The sequence below is a fragment of the Megalops cyprinoides genome, chromosome 6, assembly GCF_013368585.1.
Source record: "Megalops cyprinoides isolate fMegCyp1 chromosome 6, fMegCyp1.pri, whole genome shotgun sequence".
In the NCBI taxonomy this organism is placed as follows: domain Eukaryota; kingdom Metazoa; phylum Chordata; class Actinopteri; order Elopiformes; family Megalopidae; genus Megalops; species Megalops cyprinoides.
In genome coordinates, this window is record NC_050588.1 from 39140691 (window position 1) to 39167500 (window position 26810).

At 41.2% G+C, this 26810-nt stretch overlaps 1 protein-coding gene across 3 annotated transcripts in view; it reads left to right on the top strand.

Annotated features, from left to right (window-relative positions):
* The first annotated feature begins 6532 nt into the window (after positions 1-6532).
* Positions 6533-26810, top strand: part of pax7a (paired box 7a) — a 39500-nt gene continuing 19222 nt past the window's right edge. The window contains exons 1-5 of one of the 3 annotated variants that reach the window (XM_036531603.1): positions 6533-6974; positions 8429-8664; positions 9922-10066; positions 10416-10544; positions 26053-26252. In XM_036531603.1, coding sequence (XP_036387496.1) covers positions 6869-6974; positions 8429-8664; positions 9922-10066; positions 10416-10544; positions 26053-26252 — 816 coding nt within the window. In that variant the 5' untranslated portion in view covers positions 6533-6868. Of the gene's footprint in view, positions 6975-8428; positions 8665-9921; positions 10067-10415; positions 10553-26052; positions 26253-26810 lie in introns of those variants that run through there. The other 2 variants (XM_036531604.1, XM_036531605.1) reach the window with 2 other exon arrangements.

Below are 26810 nucleotides of genomic sequence, written 5' to 3' on the forward strand. Positions count from 1 at the left end.
ACAAGGGTGAGCTAATATATATTTGTACAGCAGCTTTATGACTTTTCCTCATCCTGTATATTTATACTCATGAACTTCTGCATTTATTGATTTCTTGTTGTTTGTTAATTCATTATTTATTCGGTCATTTAATGGTTGTTAATTTTTCTTATTAATTCTTTTTGAAATACCGTTTATTTTGATATTACGACGCCCACCACGCAGAAATTTTGATATAACGAGAAACATATGTTTTTAAATGAGTTATTCTTATGGCAGGAAATGGTGTAGGACCAATCAAACAACACTTCCTGTACTGCCTCTGTGGTGCAGCAATCCACTCCACAATGCTGTTAGTTTACAGACATCTTAACTAATGGCATTATTTAGGGAACACCGCAGACTTTCAGCGTTGATTGTATGATGGAAACAGGGTCTAGGATGATTTAAGTCAATAACAATTGAGTTCAAGATTAAGCATGCACGTGCATATTTTGATAATATAAAGAAAGTTGAAATTGTTAAAACAGCCTAATTTTTTGTCAATGGCATATATGGACTGAAAATGTTAGCCTACATTTTTTTTTCAACGTGAGTTCAAAACGGCTGTAAAAAAGCGGCGCAGGTGTAGACTCACTAGTGCCTCACTCTGTTTATAAGTACTTGCTTGTGTATTTTCCTTTTCATGTATTAATTCATTTTAAATTTTAATTTTATTGATCAAAACATTTTATTAAATTGTCTGTTTCATTACTATATACTTAGTAATACATTTCCTTTAATTATTTTGATAATAAAAACGCCTGCAGTAGCCCGCTGTGTGAGTATCTATGCACTGATCGCTTTCCTTGGCAATTTGTGCGCCCGAACGACGGACAGGAAGCAGCCGGAGCTCAAATGACTTTTCTTTCTGTATTTCTTTCCGCTCCTAACCTCTCTGCGAATGGTCTGGACCACCTCTAGATCTACAACGATTTTCACGAGGTGTCTCAAGGTGTTTGCAGAGATGAAATCTGCACGGGAACAGCGATATTGTTGAGCCATTTGTTTTGGGTATTGGGACCCTGCACCACGTGCTTATTTAGTTTCATAATGAAATCTGTTTGGTTTGGATCTACTACAATATTTAAATCGTTACAATTTAATTTAATATTATAAATCAAATGTATAGCATGCCTTCTAATGCAGTCCCCATACGACTCAATATTTAGTATCGCTTGAAAAAAGGACTTATTTAATTTCATAATCCGTTTATTCACAGACTTGCAAGTCCCACAACCGTTGCCTACTAACTGCAAAGAAATCCATTGTAGCTTGAATTACTTTTATCCGACTGCCAGTGTACTGTGTGATGTTAAGTTCGGACAGCTGTCTGAACCGCATGGAAGCTCAGCTGGCGGGTACGTTCTGAGATCAGACTGCAACTCCCTTCTCAAACAAAAATACTTTTTTAGCCGATAATGTTAATCACTCATAGTTGCAGGTTACAATAGGTGTTAACATCAGAAAACAAAGAAAGGGAACTAGACTGGTTTGGTTACAGCACGACTTTAATGTAACAGAGGGATTTCTACAGCAAATTTCTCTGATTTCTGTGTTAATGAATTAATCACAGTCCTGTTAAAGCGTTAAAGCGGCGGGGCTGCGCTCAGTCCTGCCCCGGAGGCTGTCTCCTTCGATTTATGTTTAGCAGCTCTTTCAGGGCACGTGGTCTTTGTATCGCTACCTGGGGAATTTAATCTAACGATTTGACCAATCTGAGGAATTGCTGTATTTTTCGGCTCATAAAAGTTAACGAGAAATATTGTGTAATATTCGAAAAATGGAATACTTATGAGAGAATATGATTCCAGTAGACAGTGTGGCTGTCAGAAATGAATGTTTCGCAGGAATTTTGTCTAGAGCATCAAATCATAATTTTTGTCAATCATTTTTGTCTATTGTACACATGATTTTAGTTTTCTCTCTCGCCCCTCTATGAACGGAAAAATAAAAATAATAATTCCGAAAGTGCACAGTATTTTCTTTTGACAAAGTTATTTTCCAGTTCGGTTCATTGTACGCTCAAAAGTAGCATCGTGGTGAAATTCTCACAAGAAATCCAAATAACAGAATACGATGGACCATGTCTCTTAATATTTCCACCGTTGTTAAATGACTAGACAAACGACCGGACAGACAGACAGACGGACAGACAGACAGACAGATAGATAGACAGATAGATAGACAGATAGATAGATAGATAGATAGCATAAAAGAACAGCTCTGGAATCGGAGAAGCTGACTCTAGTTTGTGGAAGAAATGGATGATTGAAACAACTGGATAATAAAGCAGAACACATAAATTTAGGAAATTTAGGGAGTTGAATCGTGACCATCACGCTAGTTATACTACTACTACTACTAAGACTACTAATAATAACATTATTATTATTATTATTATTATTATTATTATTATTATTATTATTATTATTGTTGTTATTAGTAGTAGTAGTAGCAGTAGCAGTAGAAGGCCTAGTGCTAGGAATAGTTTAAACACATTCTATTTGCTCCATATTAAGTGCATTTTAAGTTAATTAAATGTAAGATGTTTCTTGAAACCCTGCATTGGCATATTCACACAGAAAAAAAGTAATGTGGTAATAACAATAGGCTATATTTCTTTGTCGCGGATTGTTTTTTCATATTGGAGGAAGTTCGAGCTCAGCTCTTCACCTGCACGCGGCGGAATGCGGAGCGGAGGCCGCGCGCTCCGCCACTTGTTGATTCTCTTCTGCTGCACGCGGCTGCTCGTCTGCAGGTTGCGCGGCTCCCGCGAGACCTGTCCAAATGCGCGCTCATTACGCACAAATTAACGAATCGTCACTTACATTTATGCGCAGGTCCAGCGTGTGGGTTACCTCGGTGTACCTCCGTCATACTAGCAGTTTCCGATGATAATGCATAGGATCAGTAGGTAAATAAATATCCTCTGTCGATAAAAACGCTGCAAAGTAAAACCATGCGGAACGTAAAGCCGTGACTAATGCTCTTTGGCTGCCAACCGCGCTGCAAGACAAAATGAAAGAGAAAGAGAGAGAGTTTAAGTTCTCATAACTATTTAAGAGAAAAAAACGACACGAATATGGATAAAATTAGTATTCATAACGAACACCCGTCTCAAAAGGCGCTTTAAGCAGCAGATATTTCGTGCAACCGAAGTTATTGACCTCTAATATCATAAAGCGTAGTGTAAGCTATTATACTATAGCTTGAAATTTTTCGTGAATGTAATATAGAAAAATAAATAAAACATTTTTAATTGTGTTATCATTACATAGGTCTACATCTATTATTATGATTGTCTGATTTCTTAAACAACAACAACAAAAAAAAACCGTAACATTCCATGGTCGATGTCAATCATCAGTAATGAGTTGAACAATTTAACAATGACAAGAATTTAATAATATTTAAGGCCGCATTGAGAATGAAAAGTAGACCGATCAATCATCCTTTAACCGCATGACTTTGTTGAAACGCATACTAGAGCCGCAATACATCACCGATGGTTTAATGCATGAATACCTCGCTTGTGACGGAGATGTAATTTACAGGCCGTTTTGAGAGAGAGAGAGAGAGAGAGAGAGAGAGAGAGAGAGAGAGATTTGTTTCTTCAAAACATACCTGAAACTCTCGACAAACCTACATTCCGGTGGAGAATCAAGATATTCGCAGACATAGAGATCGACGTATAGCTTCAAAGTCGCTGGTTTGTCGAGACGTGTTTATTTTTTGACTTCTGTGAATTGATGCTCGACATTATCGTAAAAAGGGCAAAGGGCCGTTTGTGCTCCTTCAGCCCGTGTGAAGCAGCCCAAATGCAAGCAGTGTGCTGTTGCTGCGGGTCCCAGATACTCCCCACCGGCGCGTCTGCACGTGAAATCGCCATTTCACCCCTCCACACTTCCTAATTGTTGGAAAAATTATTTGTGAAATTGCTCTCCACAAGGAGTGTTGTCCACGGCTGTTTCCACACTATTTTCCTATGCCCGATGCTCCCACAGAGTTCACACACAAGCACACACTCAGCCCACCTCCAAACACTGTACGCGTTAATTTGTATTCGAATTGTGTATCAGTACATTATTAATTATATTACGATTACGTCCAAATTATAGCTGCAAAACAAAAGGCACTCAGATGCCCCGTTGCATTGCCCACACAGAAATGTTATGTCAACGTGTCGCGTTAAAAAGTGGCGAGAAATTAGTTATCTTCTTACTGTGCATGCGCTGTTGACCATATTAGAAGTGATATGGGATTATATACAATAAATAAATAAATAAGAAAGAAAATAAAATCACTTAAACAGTCAATGAGCAGCCATCATTGCCTTGAACATCTGACATATTTCCATTAAAAACCGACGTTAATATATGTGCAGTGACAATATTTATGTCCGTAATGCACATTCAAGAAATTGGCCCATATTTGCTATGCAGGGGAGCTTCCTTATTCTTCTGTGTTCAGGGGGACGATTTTGCCAGCTCTGTCTTTGATACGTAATGGTGATTTGTTATCAATGATACATACAGATATAATTTTCTCAATAATTTTGAGACTTTTTTCCAAAATACTGAAAGGTGCAATCTCACCTGCTGTGGGACAGGGCGAGACACAGCGAGGCCACGTGAATGAACCGTTAACTGGGAATATAAGACACACTAATACGCCTTCCACAGCAGCCAGAGCTTTCCGCAGGGTCCGGATTCCGCTGTGGTGAAGGGTAGCACGCTATACCACCTCGCTAGCCACGCGGCTTTCCACGTCTGCTCTCAGTTTGGTGTTTGTCGATTTAACCGTCTTGTCGCTTGCCTCGTCTTTCCTTGGTTGTAATCCATTCGGCAGCTTCCAGATGAAATTAGATGTAGATTTTGTGAATATAAAATTTATCTTAGAAAACCCCTGAAATTCTACGTCTACTGGACTCAGACACATGGCCAGTTCAAAATATTGTTAAATGTTTCACTTCATTAGTTTTTTCAGAAGGAGCTCTTATTTTCATTTTAAGTATATAAACCTCTGGAGAAAAGTGGTACTGCCACTTCCGAAAACGCCGTGATTCAGATGTCTTAAGACATTTTCTGAGATGTAATTTTTGAGGTAGACGTGGGCGCGCACAAAGATTCCAATATAGGCGCTTATTCTTCTATTTTTGTGAACTGATTGATGCATATCATTGCTTTGCGACTCGAATGTCTATCCGTCAGAAAACAGCTTCGATTGTGTGAAGATGTACCAAAAGCACAACCTTTGTGAACAGGTCTCCTTCTAAAAAAGTGATGCTGGTTTAGTGTGGATTGGCGTCATAGTTCACAGCTCTTCCGGTGAGTCTCCGGGGGCCACACCGGTGACAATGGGAGAGTCTGATGAAACAATTCAAACCATTGGTGTTTTATTTTTTTTTTTTGCCAACTTAAACATTTCCCTGCGACTCAGATAAAATGACTTTTTAAGTGATGCAATACTTAAATTAACTGTAATTTGCAGTTTAGGTCTCCTCGAATCTCCAACGTGTACTTTCCTAATCCAAACAGACACTCTCGGAGCTGTCTTTGAACTTTCGAATTCAGACAAGTGTTACTTGCATGACTTACAAAACATTTGTGATCGATGTGTGCGATGCATGAATGTGTAATGTCGTGTCAGTAAACCTTACTCCAAAGTGCTCGTCAAAGTGCACCAACCGCAAGGCCGGAGGACCGAACGCTCTCCGCAGACTCATACCCGCGCGATGCGCCGATTCGGCACATGAACATAAAGACGCTCAGATTGATATTTTTAGGTATAAAATCGAATGAGCCCAAGACATGCAAATAAAATAACTAAAATCTCCTCGTCTAGATCCGTAAAATTCTTACACGTGAAACGCATGAGGGGTCCATAACTGGTATTATTAGAAGTTAGAAATTAATATCTGTAGATGGGGAACCGTATTCTACAGACAGCACAATAATCATGTTGCGCACAGACTTATATCTTTAAATATGATGGAAGAGCTCGAAGATTAATGAGTGAAGGTACAAACACACCTAGGGATCTTTTGAGATAGCTAGACTTACAGCTAAGTCAGTGGATTTTCGAAATTTTATTAGAATGGATTTTATTTTATTTCTTCTTGCATTGAAGTAACTGTTAGTTGCCCAACCATGTCAAAATTAATAATATATATATTTTTTTATCTTTGGTCGACTAATAGGTCGCACGTGAGTAATTGATTAATCACTGATTTGCCGAACAGTTCATTCCGTTGTTTTTCCTCACTTCGGTTTTGTACTCAGACCCAGGTTGGTGGTGCAGTGAATTGAAACGAGCGGAATGTGTTTGCGTCCCACTTTAAGTCATGCGATTGGTTGACAGGACGGTGGATATGCCCCTTCTCCGCCTCATGAATAAAAGAAAGGCAGCGGAGCCTATCGGCGCGCGAGAACACCCCCACGCTGCATCGTGTGCCAAAGTTGTCCTCTAAAACTACTCCCAACATCCAAGCAGACTGCATCATCAACTACTACAAGGCATTTAAATGAAACACGACTAAGAATTAAATGACCTTTGTCCACGTCTCCGCGTTAATGCTGTGTGCCTCCTCTCCTTAAACACTCCGGTCCTGTAACTTGCGTTCTGTGCTCTTATTTTACGTCTGCTGCTCACTAAGAATAAGGACGATTTTGCTTTTTCTAGATTTTGGGGGTCTCTCATATACCAGGTAGTCTGTTCGGATTTACGAGATTATTATTTTATTTTTTTCTTGTTGACAGAGGACATCGCAACATTATTCCCGAAAGCCGTGTCATCACCAAGTCTGGACTTATTTCCGCGATTAGGAAGTTGGTTTCGTCTCTGCTTGATGTGTGACAGAGTAGCTGCTATGGCTACTTTACCAGGAACAGTACCGCGAATGATGCGACCGGCGCCAGGCCAGAACTATCCTCGCACGGGTTTTCCTTTGGAAGGTACGTGATCTTTAAAAATGTCAAGAGTGCTTGTGTTCTAAAGGAAGACACAGGCATCTGAGACGCGTGGTTATTCCACACTTTAATTTAAAGCGCAGTATTTGTTTGATGTTTTCATTATGTAATAGCTCTCTTCATGAAACAGGCAAGACTGCACTTTTTATTTCCACGCACATCTAGGATTGCTACTGTCGTTAAGAGACAGATTTATAAAACGAAGCGGCTCAGAACTGGTCAGAGTTTGCGAATATATTGAATAAGTTGTGGCTGTGCAGCCTTGGCTTTTTTGTAAGTCCAAGTGTTTGGAATATGCGGTGAGAAATGATGTAGGGTACTATATAAAAATAATCTAGCACAGATACACAAAGGGGCATTGATATTTGCATGTATCAATCGTTTTCTCCCTCCGACCAGAGCGTTCGTGCTCAAGTGGCTCCAAGAAAAAATGCAGCCAATGCGCGCTGCGGGCCTCGGGATTTACTCAAGTGTCCTGGCGATGTGGGCGAAAATAAAACACAGAAAAGACACGGCTCAAAGAATCACGCCAATATTTGTACAGCATGACTAGAAATAATGAAGATGGAAACTACTGAAACCTTTAATGCCTCTTGAATGCAGAATTGGCCACTTAAGTGCTGTCTCTGAAAATATGTCCTGCGAGAAGCTCTCGCCGCTGACTGTAAATGAGTTCTGTGGGCTCCCAGGATAAAACACGGTGTCTGTGCTGTGGAAATCTCCATGTCAGAAATAATATTCTTAATCTCAACTGAAAATGTCATCCTGCGGCCTTTACCGTTCTGAGAATATAAATCTGTACTTGCACAGGCCTGGACATCTCATTTACATTATTTACATTATTACATTTATTATTATTATTATTATTATTATTATTATTAGTAGTAGTAGTAGTAGTAGTAGTAGTAGTAGAATTAATGGTGAATGAACTTTGATTGTTACAAAAATCATGACAACGTTGTAAATAAAGGCCAATTATAGTTTGAGGGCAAGGACTGCTGACTTATAATTAAATATTAGTATTTATTGAGGTTGAAAAATCAGCACGTCCCTTCAATATCTTGAAATGTTTCATGGTCGATGAGTAATGTACATACCTTACCACCACACAATTTATGACATACAGATATCCAAAACCTAAAAAATCGCTACGCTACCAAACAGACCCAGCATGTCCATGTAACGCTTTAAGATACATTCATTTAAATAATATTTAAATAATCTGAGGTGTTATTAAAAACATAATTATGGTACATTCTTATACCATTTCCAAAGATAGGTACTTTTATCTGAAACTCCTCTTTACTTCTTGTATTCGTGATGCGCTTATACCAAGCGGATAAAATAAAATAAACCTAAATATATGTTGATATAGCTTCCTTCAGTTTTCAGCATAGGTTTTTAGTGTTTGAACCAAACCGTGTTTTATTCTGGTACAGTATCAACCCCACTGGGCCAAGGGCGCGTGAATCAGCTGGGAGGAGTGTTCATCAATGGTCGGCCGCTGCCAAATCATATTCGACACAAGATTGTGGAAATGGCGCATCACGGCATCCGACCCTGCGTCATCTCGCGACAGCTTCGAGTTTCCCACGGCTGCGTGTCCAAAATCCTCTGCCGCTATCAGGAGACCGGCTCTATCCGTCCCGGGGCGATCGGGGGAAGCAAACCCAGGGTGAGTGCAAACTAGTTTGGGATGTGAAATGAAAAATTTATGTAATAATCAAAATATCATTACTTAACCACCAGGCTCGGTGCGTGAGGTTATTTTTCCCCACAGCACGTGGCGGAAAGGTGTTGGCAATAACACCTACATAGGCGTGTATAATAATAATAATAATAATAATAATAATTGCACTCTGCTTATAAAAAATAGGCCATAAAATCAACCGCATAATAATTAAAAACACTGACGCTGTTGAAAACTCATTTAGCAAGGAACCACAGCGACAATTATCAAGGACACAATTCAAAATATTGTACCTATTTTATGGTTTCATCTGGTTAAGGACATTGACAGCACTAGCAATTGGAATGCCGACATTCAAAAGTGAGTCAGGTAATTTTTATTGTATTTAACAAAAAAAGGTTTGTACAAATATTTAATGTTTTTAAATGCATTGTGTTTCATGTGTGAAAAATTTTGCCAAGGACAATTATCAAATAATTAGGAGGAAAACGTTGTTTAAAACCATGAAGTCAAGTTTATTCTTTCATTTGGATCTCCACTTTTAATAATCAATAACTTACAAGAATCAAATCGTCACGGACTAATGGATTTTCTTTCAGCGGAGTGCGCTATAGTTGTATATTATCGCTCCACTTGTCGTATTTGTCGTAATATCTGTATTAGATCGATTTGCACCACTGCAAGCGAAAGGTAAATGTAATAGTTAATAAATGTGTCTGCATACTCAAACACATTTTAATGCATTTATATTATGTCTATAGACATTTAGCCATGAGTGTGTTTTCATAGCAGATTTCAAAACGGAGCATTAGAGTTTTGACAAAAAGGAACAAATTTCCCGTGGCGAATCTCAATTATAATTACACAGAAATAATGTAATACAGTAATGGTGTAGAATTACCATTTTATCTGAATCATATGCTTGATACACAATACTAAAGCATCGCCTCATCATTTTAAAACAGCATCAGTTATAAGATAATCTCGTAATATTGAATTGGATTTTGGCAACAGGGACTAACACGCAGGGTGCTTCTGCGCGCGTGCCACGCGCAGGGGTAGCGCCGCCACCAAAGCCTTGGAATCATTAAAGAAATGATTCTCATGAATAAAAAATGTCAGTTTATAATAATCACGGAGATCCAGCATTCTTCCCACTTAAATGAAGTTCAAAGTTAAGAGTCCCCCCCCCCTGTCTCTGTGTCTGTGGATTTTTTTTTCTGCGTAAATTCAACTCCAAAGCAAGTAGCAACACCTGAAGTGGAGAAGCGGATTGAGGAGTACAAGCGAGAGAACCCCGGCATGTTCAGCTGGGAGATCCGGGACAAGCTCCTGAAAGACGGCGTGTGTGACCGGGCCACGGTTCCATCAGGTGAGGCGTCCTCCGGTAAGCAAATCTATTTCTCTTACGCGACCGCATAGACAAGCAAATCTAGTTTAGCGGGCGGCTCGTAACCCGACGACAGCGCGCCATTAGTTCGCAATTTGCAAGAACATTTCCATCAGATGGAGTTTTGCTTCTGAATGCACTGGGTTATTTGAATAGCTTTTCCACCATTCAGGTTGCATAAATTTAGATTGTCAATTGAAATAGCAAAACAAGAATGAGACATAACGATAATCAGTAATACAATTTTGCCTTGCATTTGTTGACGTTGAAACTGATTTTAAAATTGCTCTTTAATGGAGTTTGGCACGCGCAGGTGTGAAATGTCATGACTGTCTGTGTCCACCAGTCAGTTCTATCAGCCGGGTTCTGAGGGCCCGGTTCGGCAGGAAAGATGAGGAAGACGACTGTGACAAGAAGGATGAAGACGGAGAAAAGAAAGCGAAGCACAGCATCGACGGCATTCTGGCTGATAAAGGTGAGTAAAGGGGTCTTTCTCGAATCTCGATTTCATGGTTCCGTTTAGTTACAACGGTGTATTTTTAAGGCAAATGTATTATTATTATTATTATTATTAATATTAATTAATTAATTAATTAATTTATGTATTTATTTATTTACTACTACTACTACTACTATCTTGTAACCGCTATACGTTTTTAATACTATGACCGAATTATAACTCTCTGTACTGTGTCATTTCTAAGATAAAACATATGGACATCTTTTTAATTCGTAGTGTTATTATAGGAAGGAAGAAATATGACTCAACTCAGATGTGCCCCTTTCGCAAATCTGCTTATTGTTCGTGTCATTTAGTCTTTAGTTGGCACTTAGGCCTACTTAATTATTTATTAGCCTTGACGGAAGGTATTTGGGGCGAGTAAATTAATTTGTACAACAAACTCCTCTATCGCTCTAACGGTCCCTTAGAAACAGTGGCTGACAGCTGACCAATTCACTAATCAATGTAAATACATGACAACCAGATGCCGGAGGGAACTGTACCCTTTCCCTTTAACGACGCAACTGTCTGCACTGATCTCAGATACTTTCCCTCTCCGTTTAACTATGACATGTCATATGAGTTCTGCAAATAATACTGCGTTTAATGTATTTAAAATAAGAATTTATACATCTTATTTTAAACTAATATATCAGTGAACAGATTTACTTAAGATTTACCTAAGTAATGTAAAACTGATAGATGACAGGAAAGTTAACATTTTCTATATTTTTAACACACGAATGTGTTTGTTTATATTTATTCGAACTATCTTTCACTCTGACCAGTTTTATTCATGTCTTTCATTGAGGAAACAGTGCTTCTCAGCCTTTATGCAAACAGCTTTCTAAAAGCGACAAAGGTTACCAAATGAGCTGATCAAACATTTGTGCAGACCGGAGGGTTAAAAATAACCGTTCGCATAAGCCTTTTTCTGAAACGACCCGGCCTTTCTCTCAACCTTGAAGATGAACTTCAGTCACAAAAAGCGTCTACTCCATTGACACTTTTAAAAAGTAAAGATTCCGGGGTACAAAGGCCAATCCCAGAGAGCAGGGCCTGTCCATTCACATTCAAGACCCGCACAGAGAGGGAGAAAAACGTCTTGACAAAAGGCCAAGAGCGGAAATAAAGGGAGATGAATTATTCAATACGCCCCGCTGGTAGATAGTTTTGTAATATCATGGAATCGTCTGTTGAAATAAAGTGAGCGTCGTGAGGCGCAAAACGTTCCTTTCTTGTTTTGAAATGGCTTGTTCTTATTTTGAAATCGCTCTATTGAGTTCATAAACTGTATTTAGCTGCACACCGTGTTGCTTAATATCAGGTCCGTTTAGAAAGGATGGAATCCCTTATATATGTTGCTGATTGTTCAAAGACGCTTAAAATGCAAGCTGGCCGATTTTAGATGAATTATGAAAGTGAACGACTTTTGCTGATTTTATACAGTCTTGTGTTACGTTTTGTTTGTGCAACAATATAGGCTGAAGTTTTGCGCTGAGATTGTTCTCCTTGAACTTCAAAATGCAGATTGTCTTACTGGTATCTTTCTGTCCTTTCCAGCTGTAACAAACCATATTATGTTGAGGCTTCTGTAATCAATTTTCAGTTTATACACGTTTACATTCCAAATGTTGTTTAGAATTCGTTTTTTATATTCACCCAAAGACAAATTTATTATGAAGTCCCGTTCTATGACGCCAGGATGGATCACCTCGCATGTCCAATTGAGGACAGCGAAGGATATGCAGGCTATAACACAAACCATTCAGCTGTGCTCGAAATAAGTTTAGCATCACTTCCACATCCTCGTCTTTACATCAAGTGAAAGCTGACTGTGATATCAAATCAAAAACCATTCCGACTTTCTTATTCTTACATATTACACACAAAACTCCACTTTATATGTAGCCTAACGGTTCACAGTGTGTATACGTATATATCTAATGCTACGTCTAAACGCCGATTTTCAAACTTTCCGTATAATTTGGCGTACAGAATTGACTTTAATAGCAACATGTTAAAATCGGCATACACGGCCTCTTTTTTAATTCTTAAAAAGATTCGTCTTTCGCCCGTTTCATTGTGCCATCCGGCTGGGATTTAATAATGTTAAGACTTATTAGTTTGGTAATGAACCGGAGTGCGTTGAATGGGCGGCTGTGTTGGAGCTGGGTGTAATCGCTCTCGCTCGCGGTGAGGAACGCCTTTATCCCCCGGCCGCCCTCCCTCCCCGACTCTCCCGCACAAACCTGATGTTGAAGGTTTTAAGGCGGATTAAATTCTGCCTTTTATTTCTTTTCACTTTCATCTGTAAACGGCTCGCAAACGGCTCTCTCCGGCTAGCCTTGGGCACAGATTCGTGTGATTTTAGTTTTTTTTTCCCATTTACAGTTCTTAAGGTTTTATTTATGTGCTCGGTATCTGTTTATTTTTGGTGTTGCATTTGCGGCTCTGACATGCAAACTGGAAATTGAAGCGACGGAAGCCACATAAATGACTGAATGTAAAAAATGTTTTTTAGAGCATAAGAAGGCGACCAATGGGTTATGCTTCCTGTACAATACATGGGGTGCATGGGGGTTATTTGGCGGGGTTAAAAGCATTCAAATAACTTCTTGTTTGGTTGTTATTTATTATTTCCTTTAAGTAAATGATAATTACAGTTAGACGAGTCAAAATAGCGGAACTGCGCTTAATTGCTAAACTCTTTCAGCCATTTACTATTAATAAGACCTATTTATTAACGCATTGGAAGACGCCCAAAATTCTCATTTCGACGTTTTCTTTTTATATAAGGATCCGTGAAACAGTCAGAACACCTTAACTTCTAATCACAGAATGGAGGAATTATAACTGTTGTTAACCGTATTTTGTGACACATTTCCTGTTGAGAGCAATCAGAGGTGGTGCGGGAGATAGAGACGCCGTGGGAGTTTTTAGCATCAGTGATTCCTGGAAGAGGATACTCGTTTATTTATCCAGAGCCATCAGCTATCATTAAACCAACAAGCTGGCTTCTGTAAATACGTGCTGAAGTGAGGGAGGCGACTGACACTTGAGAAAATCGACGGATTACTTTAAGTTCTCTATCTAATAAAACAGGCCAGGCGGGATTTGCGCTTGCGAGGTTTCGAGCTCGGTCATTGCGAATTCGAGGGAGAGCCCAGGAATAGTTTTGATATAAGTAGCCCAGATAAAATCTTCGTAACAAACATGAGTCATCAAATGTCATGTCACTGTGCCCTTGTAAGAGGTAAAATTGTCTAAATAAACGAAAGCTCATGTCAATTTTCCAATGATAAAACAACGAATGAGGTTTTAAATGGCCTAATGAAGAATACAGAGTACTTGACAATTTTTCAGTGAAAGTAAATAATCTGAATGAACCTGTCCCGCTGTCAAAACTCTTTATGTCACTTTTATCCCCTTTATAAAGAAACATTCAAATCGAAAAGGGGTTACAGAAAGTTGAGGAAGAGGACCTTACCGGCCAAAGACCGAATCGAAAAAGAAACGCCTAAAAGTAATTCTACACACCCGCCCCCCCCCCCCCCCTCTCTCTCTCTCTCACACACACACACACACATGCACACACACACGCGCGCGCGCACACACATGCACTCCACCCTCATGTAAAATGTCTATTCTAGAGTCCAGAATAAGCCTTACTGAAAGAGCAGGATAGAGGTTGAGGCGCGAGACCACTTCAAATGAGCCCATCTGCACCAGCTACAGATATTTAGTGGAAGTATGGGGAAGTTATTTAGCTATTAATACCATATTTTTTTTTACCTCAGGCATCGAGAGTTTCCCCATCTGCACACTCTCACAGTTATTTGGCGGGTCTGAAATTGAGGGAGACCCAAATGTGGGGGCGAGATAACAGCTCGGCTACTGTGCTGCGCATCACCGCATTAAAACGGGATTAACGCCCTCCCTCTCGCGCCTCCACCCTTATCTCAATGGAGTTTACAAGCGAGGATTTCAAAAAGAACAGATATCTCAGGAGTATAGTGAAATGGTAAAACGATAATGTGAACCACCACAACAACATATCATAATAATAATAATAATAATAATAATAATAATAATAATAATAACTATCATTATTAATGTTAATTTTTTAATTTAAAAAACAATGGCATAATGACATTTTGAAGTCATTAAAAACCGACAAAAACTGATTTAAATGGTTTGGTCAAACAAAATTCAGTTTTTAAGAAGGTAAAAAAAACGTTTTTAAAAACGTAAGCTAAGTGACAACCTGTATACAGCTTAGACATGAGTGGAACGCATGGTGCAATCAGCAGTCTCCACTTCGCGGAGCTCTGGCGATCAGACGCGCATTTCACAGAGCAGACATTCGTTCTATTGCTTGATGTCATGAATGCTGATTTCAAGAGAATTCCACATTTACGTTGATATATGATTTTTACACTGCCATGCAAATATATTTGATATATTCTGAGGTTACGATGGGTGGACGTATATTTTATCTTATATGGATAAACAGATCAATACAGAACTACATTACTGCATAATGCAGGTGTGAATAGTTTCCATGATTAAATCGTCTAATCAAACAGAAATATCGAAATATCATCTTAAATTGACAAACCTAGGACTGGATAACCCACAATGCTGTCTAAGAAGGATGGAGGACTTGAAAATATTATCCTTATGGAACAGAAAGAAGATAAGTAGGCTACTGAACAGACAAAACTCTTAGAAGGCTATCCATCGGCTAGTCTCAGCTGGTGCAGTAAAAACTGTTTTGAAAGGAAAAGATAAAGGGTAATATATTCTCAAAGAAAGTGTCTGTTTCTTGGTGCTTAATCTCATAAAAATGCAATAAAAAGCATTTTTAAGATTTTTTGCGCAGATGTGCATATTAGGTGGGTCGTCTATAGCGCAGAGCACGTGTACGATGTCAGTGTAAACCTCGCCCGCAGAGAGACCTGCGCGACCCGTGACCTTGGGGTGGGACTGGTATCGCCATTTAACAGATTGTGATGCGTTTCAGAGTTTGTAAAATGGAAAAAGGAGGAAAAATGAGGAAACTGGAAACTTATAGTCATACGGCTCTTGGGCTGTTTCTTCTCTTGGCCACGCCGATATAATAGCCAGTCGTTAAATCGTCTATTCAACGTGGAGTTACATCCCAAAATAAAACAGCGATCACTTCAAAGATTATTCACAGTTCCGCGACCAAACGTTTCGACTGTATTCCACAAACAAATTTGGAAACATCATTTCCAAATATATTGTGGAATATATTTTGACAAGCTGTTTCAAAGATGCACATATAATTTAACCTTCTGGCTTGACTGGTTTCTTTATTTATAATTGTAACAGAATGTATTTAGCATTCGAGCTAAATGTGTCAGACGTGTGGGCGCCCTTTGATTTTCCTTATACGCGAATGAATGACAAAGCAAAGGCCCACACTGACACAAATTAAAGAAGGAAGGACTGGCCTCCCGATTTTACATCGGGGTCTCCACCTCACTTCCGTCTGGGGTGTGGAGCTCCAAGGCATGGTCGCACTTGAGCTTCTGTTGGTGGTTCACCATCAGATTGAAATATAACAATTGTTTGTCCATAAAGACACAGTGACATTCAATTAAAATATATGGCAGACCCATTTGCCTTTATGGAATTGCCCCTGTTAGAAGCTCAGAAAAACTCCCCAGAAGGTTTAACAGTAGATGCCACCGGATCAAACACTTGACTTCTGCTCTGTTCTGAGTTCATCTCGAACTTAGTAGAGTTAACATTGAACATCAGGCTCACGGTTTAATTATTACAGCAAACGTTATGAGCTCCTTGGAACGGACATAAATCTAATAACACTAATCGCCTCGCCACTTTAACCCCGGCGAGTAAAGCGGGAAAGGGAGGTAACTCTGAGAGTCTGATGCAGGAACAGTTAGAGGCCCCCGCGCTCATGTGCCCAGGAGCGCGTCTCATCCCGTTTTCATTTTTGCCGACGGATGCCAATAATCTTTCTCTGTTCTGGCGACCCATCGGGACAGCGATTACCCAGAAAAAGAGAATAACAATTTCACAATACAGACATGAGCAGGACAAGGTCACTGCTGCCATACGCTCTTGGACTGGAGCCTCAAACGTGCGTGTAAAATAAATGCACAATAGGTATTTCACAAACACTTTAAATTTTGTTGTATGGTTTTGAAAACAGAAGTAAAAATGTCACTTTCTTGAACCCCGCATTGTGTGCTTAGTATGAGTTATGTTCCATTGTTGTTATTATTATTATTAATATTATGTATTGTTGTTGTTGTCGCCATAATTTGATCTGTTGGTTTGTTTTATTGATTTGGTTCTAATAGTAGGAGCACGAGGAGCCTGTCATTAATGTGCAAACGTGTGAAAGCGGAACTCGTAAATATCAGGCGTAGTTTGGGATCAGCACCCTGTCCAGAGGAGCGGTAACAGGGCTCAGTTCCCCGTGCAACACGAGAGGGTCAGCACCGGCCATGCGACGGTCTGTTTTAATTAGGTGCGAAATTAATTCACGAAGACATCTTGTAAAGTTTTGATAAAAATATCCAGACTATTCAAAACATACAAGAGCAGATTACTGGCTTACTGCCAACATGAGAAATTATGTTATGAACTGTGTTTATATCATTTGAATTGCCTATCTAATGGGTGACGACTAGTCTTTAATTTCTCAAAAATGAGAAAATACTACACTGCTTTGTGAGCTACTTTCTGCAAGACTCCCGACCCAACCATGTCTGCAGTACAGTTATGTGAGAAACGCACCGTAGCCTAAATGACTCAAGCAAGCAACATCACGTGCAATATAAAGAGCAAAAGCCACATAGAAAACGTCTTACTATTTTCATTTTAAAGTTTTTCATATAGTTTTATCCTGAGTAACTTACAGACAGGTATTGCAGCGCATATGTGCAAGGCACTGGAGATACAGAAACACGTTTTTGACAGAGGCTTCTTACTCGCTGCTCCCCCCCCCCCCCCCGTCTTACTCGCTTGCTCCCTCTGTCATTCATATTAGAAATCCCTTATTTGTGTGACAATTTATATTGTGTTGATATTATGTAAAATAACAAACAATATATAAAATAACATATTTACAAGGAACAATACATGATGCAAAATCTCTCTCTCTCTCTCTCCCTCTCTTTCATGCATAGTAACTAATTTTATCCATTAAACAATCCTGTTCCAAGTGGATTTCTAGAATATTTGATAAAGAAAATCTTGCCCAGATGAGGAAAGTTCCTATATAATTGAATACATACAATAATCACAAATATGTCTGTTGGCACTGTGTATTGGCTGTTACCATATTTAATATATATAATTTAATTAAAAAATATTGTTCAAAGAATAAATCAAAAAGGAAAGTGTTTCCAAACTTCAGCAGCCAGTGAGATCTTAGTGTTGCTTGGTTTAAAGGCAAATCACCATGACTGATGGGGAGATGACCATATATGAATCTAGGCTCAAGGTCTAAAATAATCTTCTTTGCCTTTGTTTTTTTTTCTGCAATAAGAGAAAATTCAATTGTGTTCCTTTTCTTTTTTTAAGCGTTTTGTTCTTTGATTGGAGGCCCAGCATGCCTTTATATGGCCAACAGGGCCTCCCCCTATTGTCAGGAACAAAGAGTGAGGCGAAAAAGAGGAGCTTCTGTTATTCTCTGTCCTCAGACTCACTCTGCTGGCAGTCTGATGAACTCCTCAAGAAAGTTTATTAAGGGGCTGAAAACAATAAGAACTAAAGCCTTTTGGGCAACTGGGCAGACAGTTTATAGAGCAGCAGCTATTGTGCCTCAAAAAGCAAAAGCATGAAGGTTTCTGAATGGATGCCTTCAGAAGTGATGCGGTCAAGCTGGACATCAGAGTGTCAAAAAGAGAAAATGAGGGTGCGTGTGTATGTATGTGTATGTGTGTGTGTCCCAAACCCTACAGAAGAGGCCCTGCTGTAATTCTCAGGTCTTACTGATCTGTTATGCGCTGCACTCATCTTTGCTGGAAATGAACACTTTTCCCCTGCAATGCAGAGAATATTTCTGTCTTCTGACTTTACCAAAGTCAGTTCATGGAGTCAAGTTCAAGGAGTTTGTATTTAAGTTTTTGAATGTTAAATCAAGACTGCTGCTAGATTATGTGACCCATGTTATTTCTTGTTGCAGTCATCATTGCTAAGGAGAGAGATGTATTCATGACGTTTCAAGTCTTTCGAACTTCTGTTTTGGAACAAGAGTACATGGACAGTTGCATCCTAAATCCAATACGCTGGCAAAACCCTGGCACCTAAAGCAGCCACATCACTGCGTCACTCTGAAAATGAGCAGTGCATGAAAAACTTTGCCTGTCTCACCACAAATAGTATGCAGAAGTATCTTGGTATTTTATCCAGTATTGATGTGTGTGCAATTTACATGACAATACACCATTAACAATCTGTTCATGGGTATCAGCCGTGGCTCTAATCTTTCTATGACCTGGATACGTCAGTATCGATGTTGTTGTGCACAAACCTATCCAGATGAAATACGGATCAGAGGATCTGTGCATTGCCTGCTACAAACTGATGCCTTTGAACAGAAAATGCACCCTGCCAACACCGTCCTGCACAGTGATCGAGGAGGACACAATAGCCCGCGCCTCGCGCCCCGCGCCCCACTGGCAATGCTAGCCATTATCTAGAGGATGCACAGCAGTAGGATAATTACTGTTTATTTATAGTCATTTTTATGTAGTGTCATGTCAGATGACCAATTGTGATGAAAAATGTATGATCAGAAACACAGAGGTTGAATTTATATGCTCCAGAATTATTCACTCTCCAATTGTTTAAGACCAGATGTGACCAGGTGTTCAGTTTTAAGAGCAGTACTGGGCCGATGCTCTAAGCTGTAACACTTGAATGAGATGCACATCAGGAATGGGGATGTATTTTTTCTGTGTTATCCTCCTTGATGGCACATACCAAAGCAGCCAGGAAACATCCCAGCGCACACTTGTCTACATTGATAAACAATGGCATCTCAGCTGCCTTCAGGTGTGGTATGAAACAGTCATGGGTACACTCCTGTGACTTCGCTAAACCCCGGGAAAATGTCTTTGGTGTGGAAACGCTGAAACACTTTCAACCTCACTCATGGAGTGTGGGAGGTCGGGTGGCTTCTGTATTGATTTTTGACCCTCAATGACCCACTTTTAATCCTTCTAAAGAGAAGTTTCCTCTGGAGGGAAGATTTTGGACAGGGTGCAGTGGAGCAACACCCCCAACCCCCCTCCTGCCCACCCCTGGCCCCCCAAATTCTCCCCATCTCCTCCCAACCTAAGCAGGTATCAACATTAGTGATGGCCTGCTTGTAAAGCTAAGAGAACCTCCTTCAAATCTGAGGGCTTTCTAATCAGACTCAAAAGCTTTTTTCCTCCAAGTATCCACTTCTCAGTTCCCTCCTTGCTCTTTTCTCTGATGTTGGTTATTTGCCACAGCCTTTCCCTTATAATGAAGTCACAGAGAACCCATTACTGTGCCCGTCCTCTGATTGGTTAGTTAGCTCAGGCCCCAGGTTCCGCATTCATGGCCTTTTTGCGCAGTGATGTGTCTGCCATGGAGGGCTCTGTCAGCGGTTTGATCCTGGAGGATTTCCAGGTCATTGAGATGAATGGAAGCCCACAGAAAGAGCCGAGCATGGAAAAAATCCTCTCTCTTATTACAGAGGAGCACAACCATTACAGAGAAGGAGATGAGAGAAGGGCTAAACTGATGTTCCCGCTAGCTGACAGCCTTGAGTGGGCAACTGTCTAGACAAGAAAAACAATTTATTTTGTGAAGAGGCATTTAGCTCTCCCTCTGCAGTAATTCTGTGCCGGGCCATGGGATGATAAGCACTCTCTGTGTTGTGGATGGGATCCTAAAGGCCTTCACTCACCTCTCTGTCGTTTCTGTGATTGTGCAATAGACGCCTCATTAGATGTCCCAGCTGAGGGTCTGGCTTTATAAGTGCTGTTTTTTTTCGTGGTGCTCAAGATATCTCATCTGGAAAGTAAAAGGCCTCTGGTGAGTGCTGTGTTGTGGCTGGCTTTTTTGGAGAGTAAGCCAAACACAAAGGTGATGTTTGCTTCTCATTTTGCTTTAGTTTTGCTTCTGACTTTTGTTTTCCTCACAGACAAATCCTCCAGACCCAGAGGAGGTTTCCTGTGCTGCTTGGTTCTGGTGTGGGAACACAGTGTGAAATCATGGCTGTGACCTCACTGATTGCTGCAGGCGTGTTCTGATTCAGTGGACGTGTTGTAGTTCTTACAGAGGCAGCCCCTGGTGCTGGTGTTTTGGTGCAGAGGGTCAGTGTTTTTTTTGCTGTCCCACAGAGACTCTCAGGGCTGGAAGAATGCATTTCAGACCCTAATGCTCCCCAGGGGTGTGAGGCTCATCCGTCCTGAAAGAGCTGAGGGGCCCTGAGCCACATCATGCTCTCACAGACACAATGCGCTCTCACAGACACATTTCCCTCTCACAGACACAATGCACTCTCACAGATACACTTTACTCTCACAGACACAATGCGCTCTCACAGACACAATGCGATCTCACAGACACAATTCACTCTCACAGACACACTACATTTTCACAGACACATTTCCCTCTCACAGACACACTACATTTTCACAGACACATTTCCCTCTCACAGATACACCTTACTCTCACAGACACATTTCCCTCTCACAGATACACTTTACTCTCACAGATACACTTTACTCTCACAGATACACCTCACTCTCACAGATACACTACATTTTCACAGACACATTTCCCTCTCACAGATACACTTTACTCTCACAGATACACCTTACTCTCACAGATACACTACATTTTCACAGACACATTTCCCTCTCACAGATACACTTTACTCTCACAGATACATCATACTCTCACAGATACACTTCACTCTCACAGATACACTTTACTCTCACAGATACACTTCACTCTCACAGATACACTTTACTTTTGCTTCTCACAGACACACATACCGCACTCCCCTAGACACACACTCTCAGAAACACTGCTCTTACAGATGCACTTCACTCTCTCAGGCAAGATTATTACACTCGTCTAAACACACTGTCTGCTTTCACAGACACGCTTCACATTCACAGACACGCTCGCCTTTTGTGAGTAACCTTTTCCTGTGCTGCTCGGTTCTGTGTTATAACTTTCCTCTAGACAAGAAACCGGGTGTCCACACATTTTTATTTTATGTTGCACCTCACCCTAGACGGGGTCGTAACAGCTGTTTTTTTTACCTCAGATTTGTAACAACTATTATCTGGGCTAAAATCATCTGTGATTCATCTAAAATCATCCGGTGATTTCTAGCCTTTATTCTTTGGTCAGGTACAAGGAGTTAATGCTGTGCTGTGGGGCTGTGCATGTCTGTGATTCAAACCGGTTGTTAATATTAGGTCATGATTGGTGGTAAGCCTGTGTCAGAGCTTGTGCGTATCCGAGGATGGCTCTTTTAAGCACTGATTGTCATTTTCCATTTATGTATGTACCATTTTGACTCTGTCGATTTGCTGTTATATATAAGTGGGTTATTAGTCATCCAAATGAAAGTGTAAATAATAGGACACTTTTGTTTGTATGATAGGAATGTTTGTTTTTATTTGCTTACACTGAGAGGCAGTTAACATGATAAAATTGTGGTTTGGAACTGAAAATGTGTAAAAATTGACAGACAGATCATGCAGGCCAAACACCTGTGAAAACCGCCCGATATATTCAGGTGGTTACATTTTTGAAAATCCTACAATAGTAGTGTTCTGACCTACTTGCTAGTTCTTTATGTTTGACCAGCTCTCACACTACAAAGGGAGATACTTACATCAGTGATAACGCGCTGTTCTGTAAACATGCAAATTGTGCCCTCAATCAGAGTGATATTTCTCTTCTATCTTCAGCAATATCTGAAGTTCAGATCTCCAAACAGCCTGCAGGACAGGAGATGTTTATATCCAGGCCTCTGGCCAGAGAGATTACAGTGAGGCAGATGGATGTCAGAGATAGCCAATCAGATTGCACTCATACCACGCACATTATGGGATGTTTGCATAATGAACTTTTTTGTTGTCAGCGGCTGACAAAGGAGTAATTACAAGGTCACATACAATGAAAAACATATTGAAAAGACATACATAAACAACATAAAGATGACATAAACAACATAATCTCTGCCATGGCTGTGTTAATGTAGTCTTGTCTCTGTCAAAGTTGTATTAATTTTAACACAGAGTCTTGGCTCTTGCAGGTTTGTGTTAACGCAGAGTCTTGCCTCTCACAGGTTTGTGTTAATGCAGAGTCTTGGCTCTCACAGGTTTGTGTTAACGCAGAGTCTTGACTCTCACAGGTTTGGGGTAACGCAGAGTCTTGACTCTCACAGGTTTGGGGTAACGCAGAGCCTTGACTCTCACAGGTTTGGGGTAACGCAGAGTCTTGACTCTCACAGGTTTGGGGTAACGCAGAGTCTTGACTCTCACAGGTTTGGGGTAACGCAGAGCCTTGCCTCTCACTGGGTTGTTTCAGGGCAGAGTCTTGTCTCTCTTCAGCCTGGTGATTTGGTGTGGAGAGTGGATCACCACAGCATGGATTACAGCGAGGACAATCGCTCGGTGAAACTGTCATTGTGCTGTTAGAGGTGTCTGGCACCCTACCTCCCTCCTCACTCTACCCATGGAGAGACAAACCATAAAAGCCGAGCTGTAGAGAGATCGATGTGCTCTGTGTGTGTACGTGTCGGTCTGTGTGTAAGTGCATGCGGGCGTATTGCAGTGGGAGAGCTGGTTAGCGCAGTGTTGCAGGATCAGTCTTTATTGTGAGCGGAGGAAAAAGAGCCGCTGTAATGCATGCACACGCATGTCCTGCAGACACGTGTAATCTGCTGAGGGCTGTTCAGAGTGGGCTCCAGAGGTCTTTATGTGGTCTCCACATAATCCCATAATTCCCTGTTTAATTAAACTGCAGCCGGCCTGCACACGTAGCTGCTCTGGAGGAACTGCCATTGTCCCTGTTCTCCAGGGGCTGTGGGGAGGGCCTATTGTCCAAGCAGTGCTATTGCACACCAGCACACAGACACACACACACACACATACACTTCATTCACACACACCTCAGTCACACACACACACACACACACACACACACACACATACACTTCATTCACACACACCTCAGTCACACACACACACACACACACACATACACTTCATTCACACACACCTCAGTCACACACACACACACACACACACACACATACACTTCATTCACACACACACCTCAGTCACACACACACACACACACACACACACACACACACATACACTTCATTCACACACACCTCAGTCACACACACACACACACACACACACACACACACACACATATACAAACACACACACACACACACACACACACCAGCACACAGACACACACATACACTTCATTCACACACACCTCAGTCACACACACTTCATTCACACACACCTCAGTCACACACACACACACACACACACACACACACACGCACACAGACACACATATACAAACACACACACACAGATACACACACACACACACACTTCATTCACACACACCTCAGTCACACACACACACTCACACACACACACACGCACACGCAGACACACACATACACACACATACAAACACACACACACACGCATGCACTCACTCATATACAAACACACACACACGCACACACACACACATACACACAGACACACACATACACTTCATTCACACACACCTCAGTCACACACACACACACACGCACACAGACACACATATACAAACACACACACATTCACTCATTCATATACAAATGCACACACACGCACACACACACACTTCATTCACACACACCTCAGTCTCATACACACACACAAACACACACACACACATTCAGTCACTCATATACAAACACACACACACACACACACACACACACACACTCGAGCACACGCGTGCGCACACACACACACACACACACACACACACACACACACACACACACACACATTCACTCTGGTTTGCAGACTTTTTGGGTTTGAACACTGATCAAATTACACTAGTTACATATGAATAGCTCTGAGTGCAAGATAAAAGTTCAGCCATGGCTAATTCCCTGACTGACTGAATTTTTAATATGGGCACAAAATGCAAAAATAATGCCAATCAAAACCAAACTGGCTCAGGTGAACTGTGGTTTGGTGGTCATGTTTGGATTAAAAGTAGTTTTAGACTTTTGTGACAGGAGATGTCTGCATGACAGTAGGTTACAGACATGAGAAACATTGACATGATGTAAAAGCAGTGTTTTCTGTGATGGTAAAGAGATTCGGCTGTGACCGCACTGTGACGCTCAGAGCTGCTTTCATACAGTGTGTTTATTCTGGGCTGCAAAGGAAATGCATGAAACAGATGTGTATTTTTAGCACTATGTGTGTGTTCCTGAGCTGTTTGTATTTCTGCGCTGTGCATCCTTGCACCTTGTGTGTAGTGTCTGCCTGTTTGTGTGTGTGTGTGTGTGCACATGAGGAGGATGGGTTACATGTGTCACAAAAAATACTACAGATGAAGTGCTGTTATCTGTAATGCGACTGGCTGTGTGAAGAACAACCCAGAGGAAAATCGGTTGTCATTATTTGAAAGTCTGTTTTGAAATACAGTGCAGGGGATTTAATGGATACACTACAGTATTATAGTGCAAATATTTAGTGGCTGGCACGCCTGTTTCTGTGCCCAGGGCCATTGTCAAAGAACAGTGCCACACAGATCAGCAAGGTGCTGTGCACAGATTACCCCCAACCCCCCCTGCAAAACCTGCTCTGGGGGCTGTGTGGCTGGGATTGTGCTCTCACATATAAATAAGAACAAATTAAAATGATATCAGCTGTCTCCTGCTTGCCAGCAGTGAAAGATACAGGAAGATACAACGTTTGAATCCTCTTCCCACATCCTCCACCTCCTTCTCTCTCTCTCTCTCTCTCCATCTCTCTCCCTTCGTCTTCCTCTTTTTCCCTCTCTCTTTTCCTTTCTCCTTTCCTTTTCATTACCATGGAAACAGGCGTGGGCAACATTGCGTCTCAGGGACATCAGAAGGTGTTTTAATGGCTTTGCTGTGTTGCTGTTACCCCATTTGAGCCTTTAAACCTGTGCTTTTTCACTGCTCTGACTGAGTCACAGAAAGTGTGATCAGTGCAGCTCAGTGCAGGGTTGTGTCAAGAGATCATAATATTTACCAAAGCAGGTGGGGATATTTTCATCCCTTAATAATCCAACGAGTGGACAAACGTTTCCTGAAAGTTTCAGTAATGGCAGAAGGAGATGGCTCCCTGGGTGGAGCGTTCATGGACTGTGGATGACTCAGACGGCCCAATCACAGAGCTCTGACCCACAGGTAGCCGCACGGATGAGGGCTCGGAGGTGGAGTCGGAGCCGGACCTGCCGCTGAAGAGGAAGCAGAGGCGCAGCCGCACCACCTTCACCGCGGAGCAGCTGGAGGAGCTGGAGAAGGCCTTCGAGAGGACGCACTACCCCGACATCTACACCCGCGAGGAGCTCGCCCAGAGGACCAAACTCACCGAGGCCCGCGTGCAGGTCAGACGCTGTCACACACACACACACACACACACTCACACTCACACACACACACACACACACACACACACATACTCACACACACACTCACACACACACACACACACTCACACTCACACTCACACACACACACACACACACACACACACACACACACACACACACACACACACACACAGACTTCATTCACACACACCTCATTCACACACACACACACACACACACACACACACATACACACACCCCACAACCACACTCCCACCATGCCAGCATGCATGCACACACACCTCTATTAATAAAGCGTAATAGTGGTGGTGTAGTGGTAAGGAGCATGGGTCATAACCAGAAGGTTGCTGGTTTGATTCCCAGCTAGGGCTCTTGGGCAGGGTACTTAACCCACAATTGCCTCAGTAAATATCCAGCTGTATAAATAGATAACATGTTAGAACTGTAACCTATGTAAGTCACACTCGTCTGCTAAATCACAATAATGTAATGAGAATAAACCGGCCCTAAGTCACTATGGACACTTGAGCTGAGGACAGCCTGCATCATCTG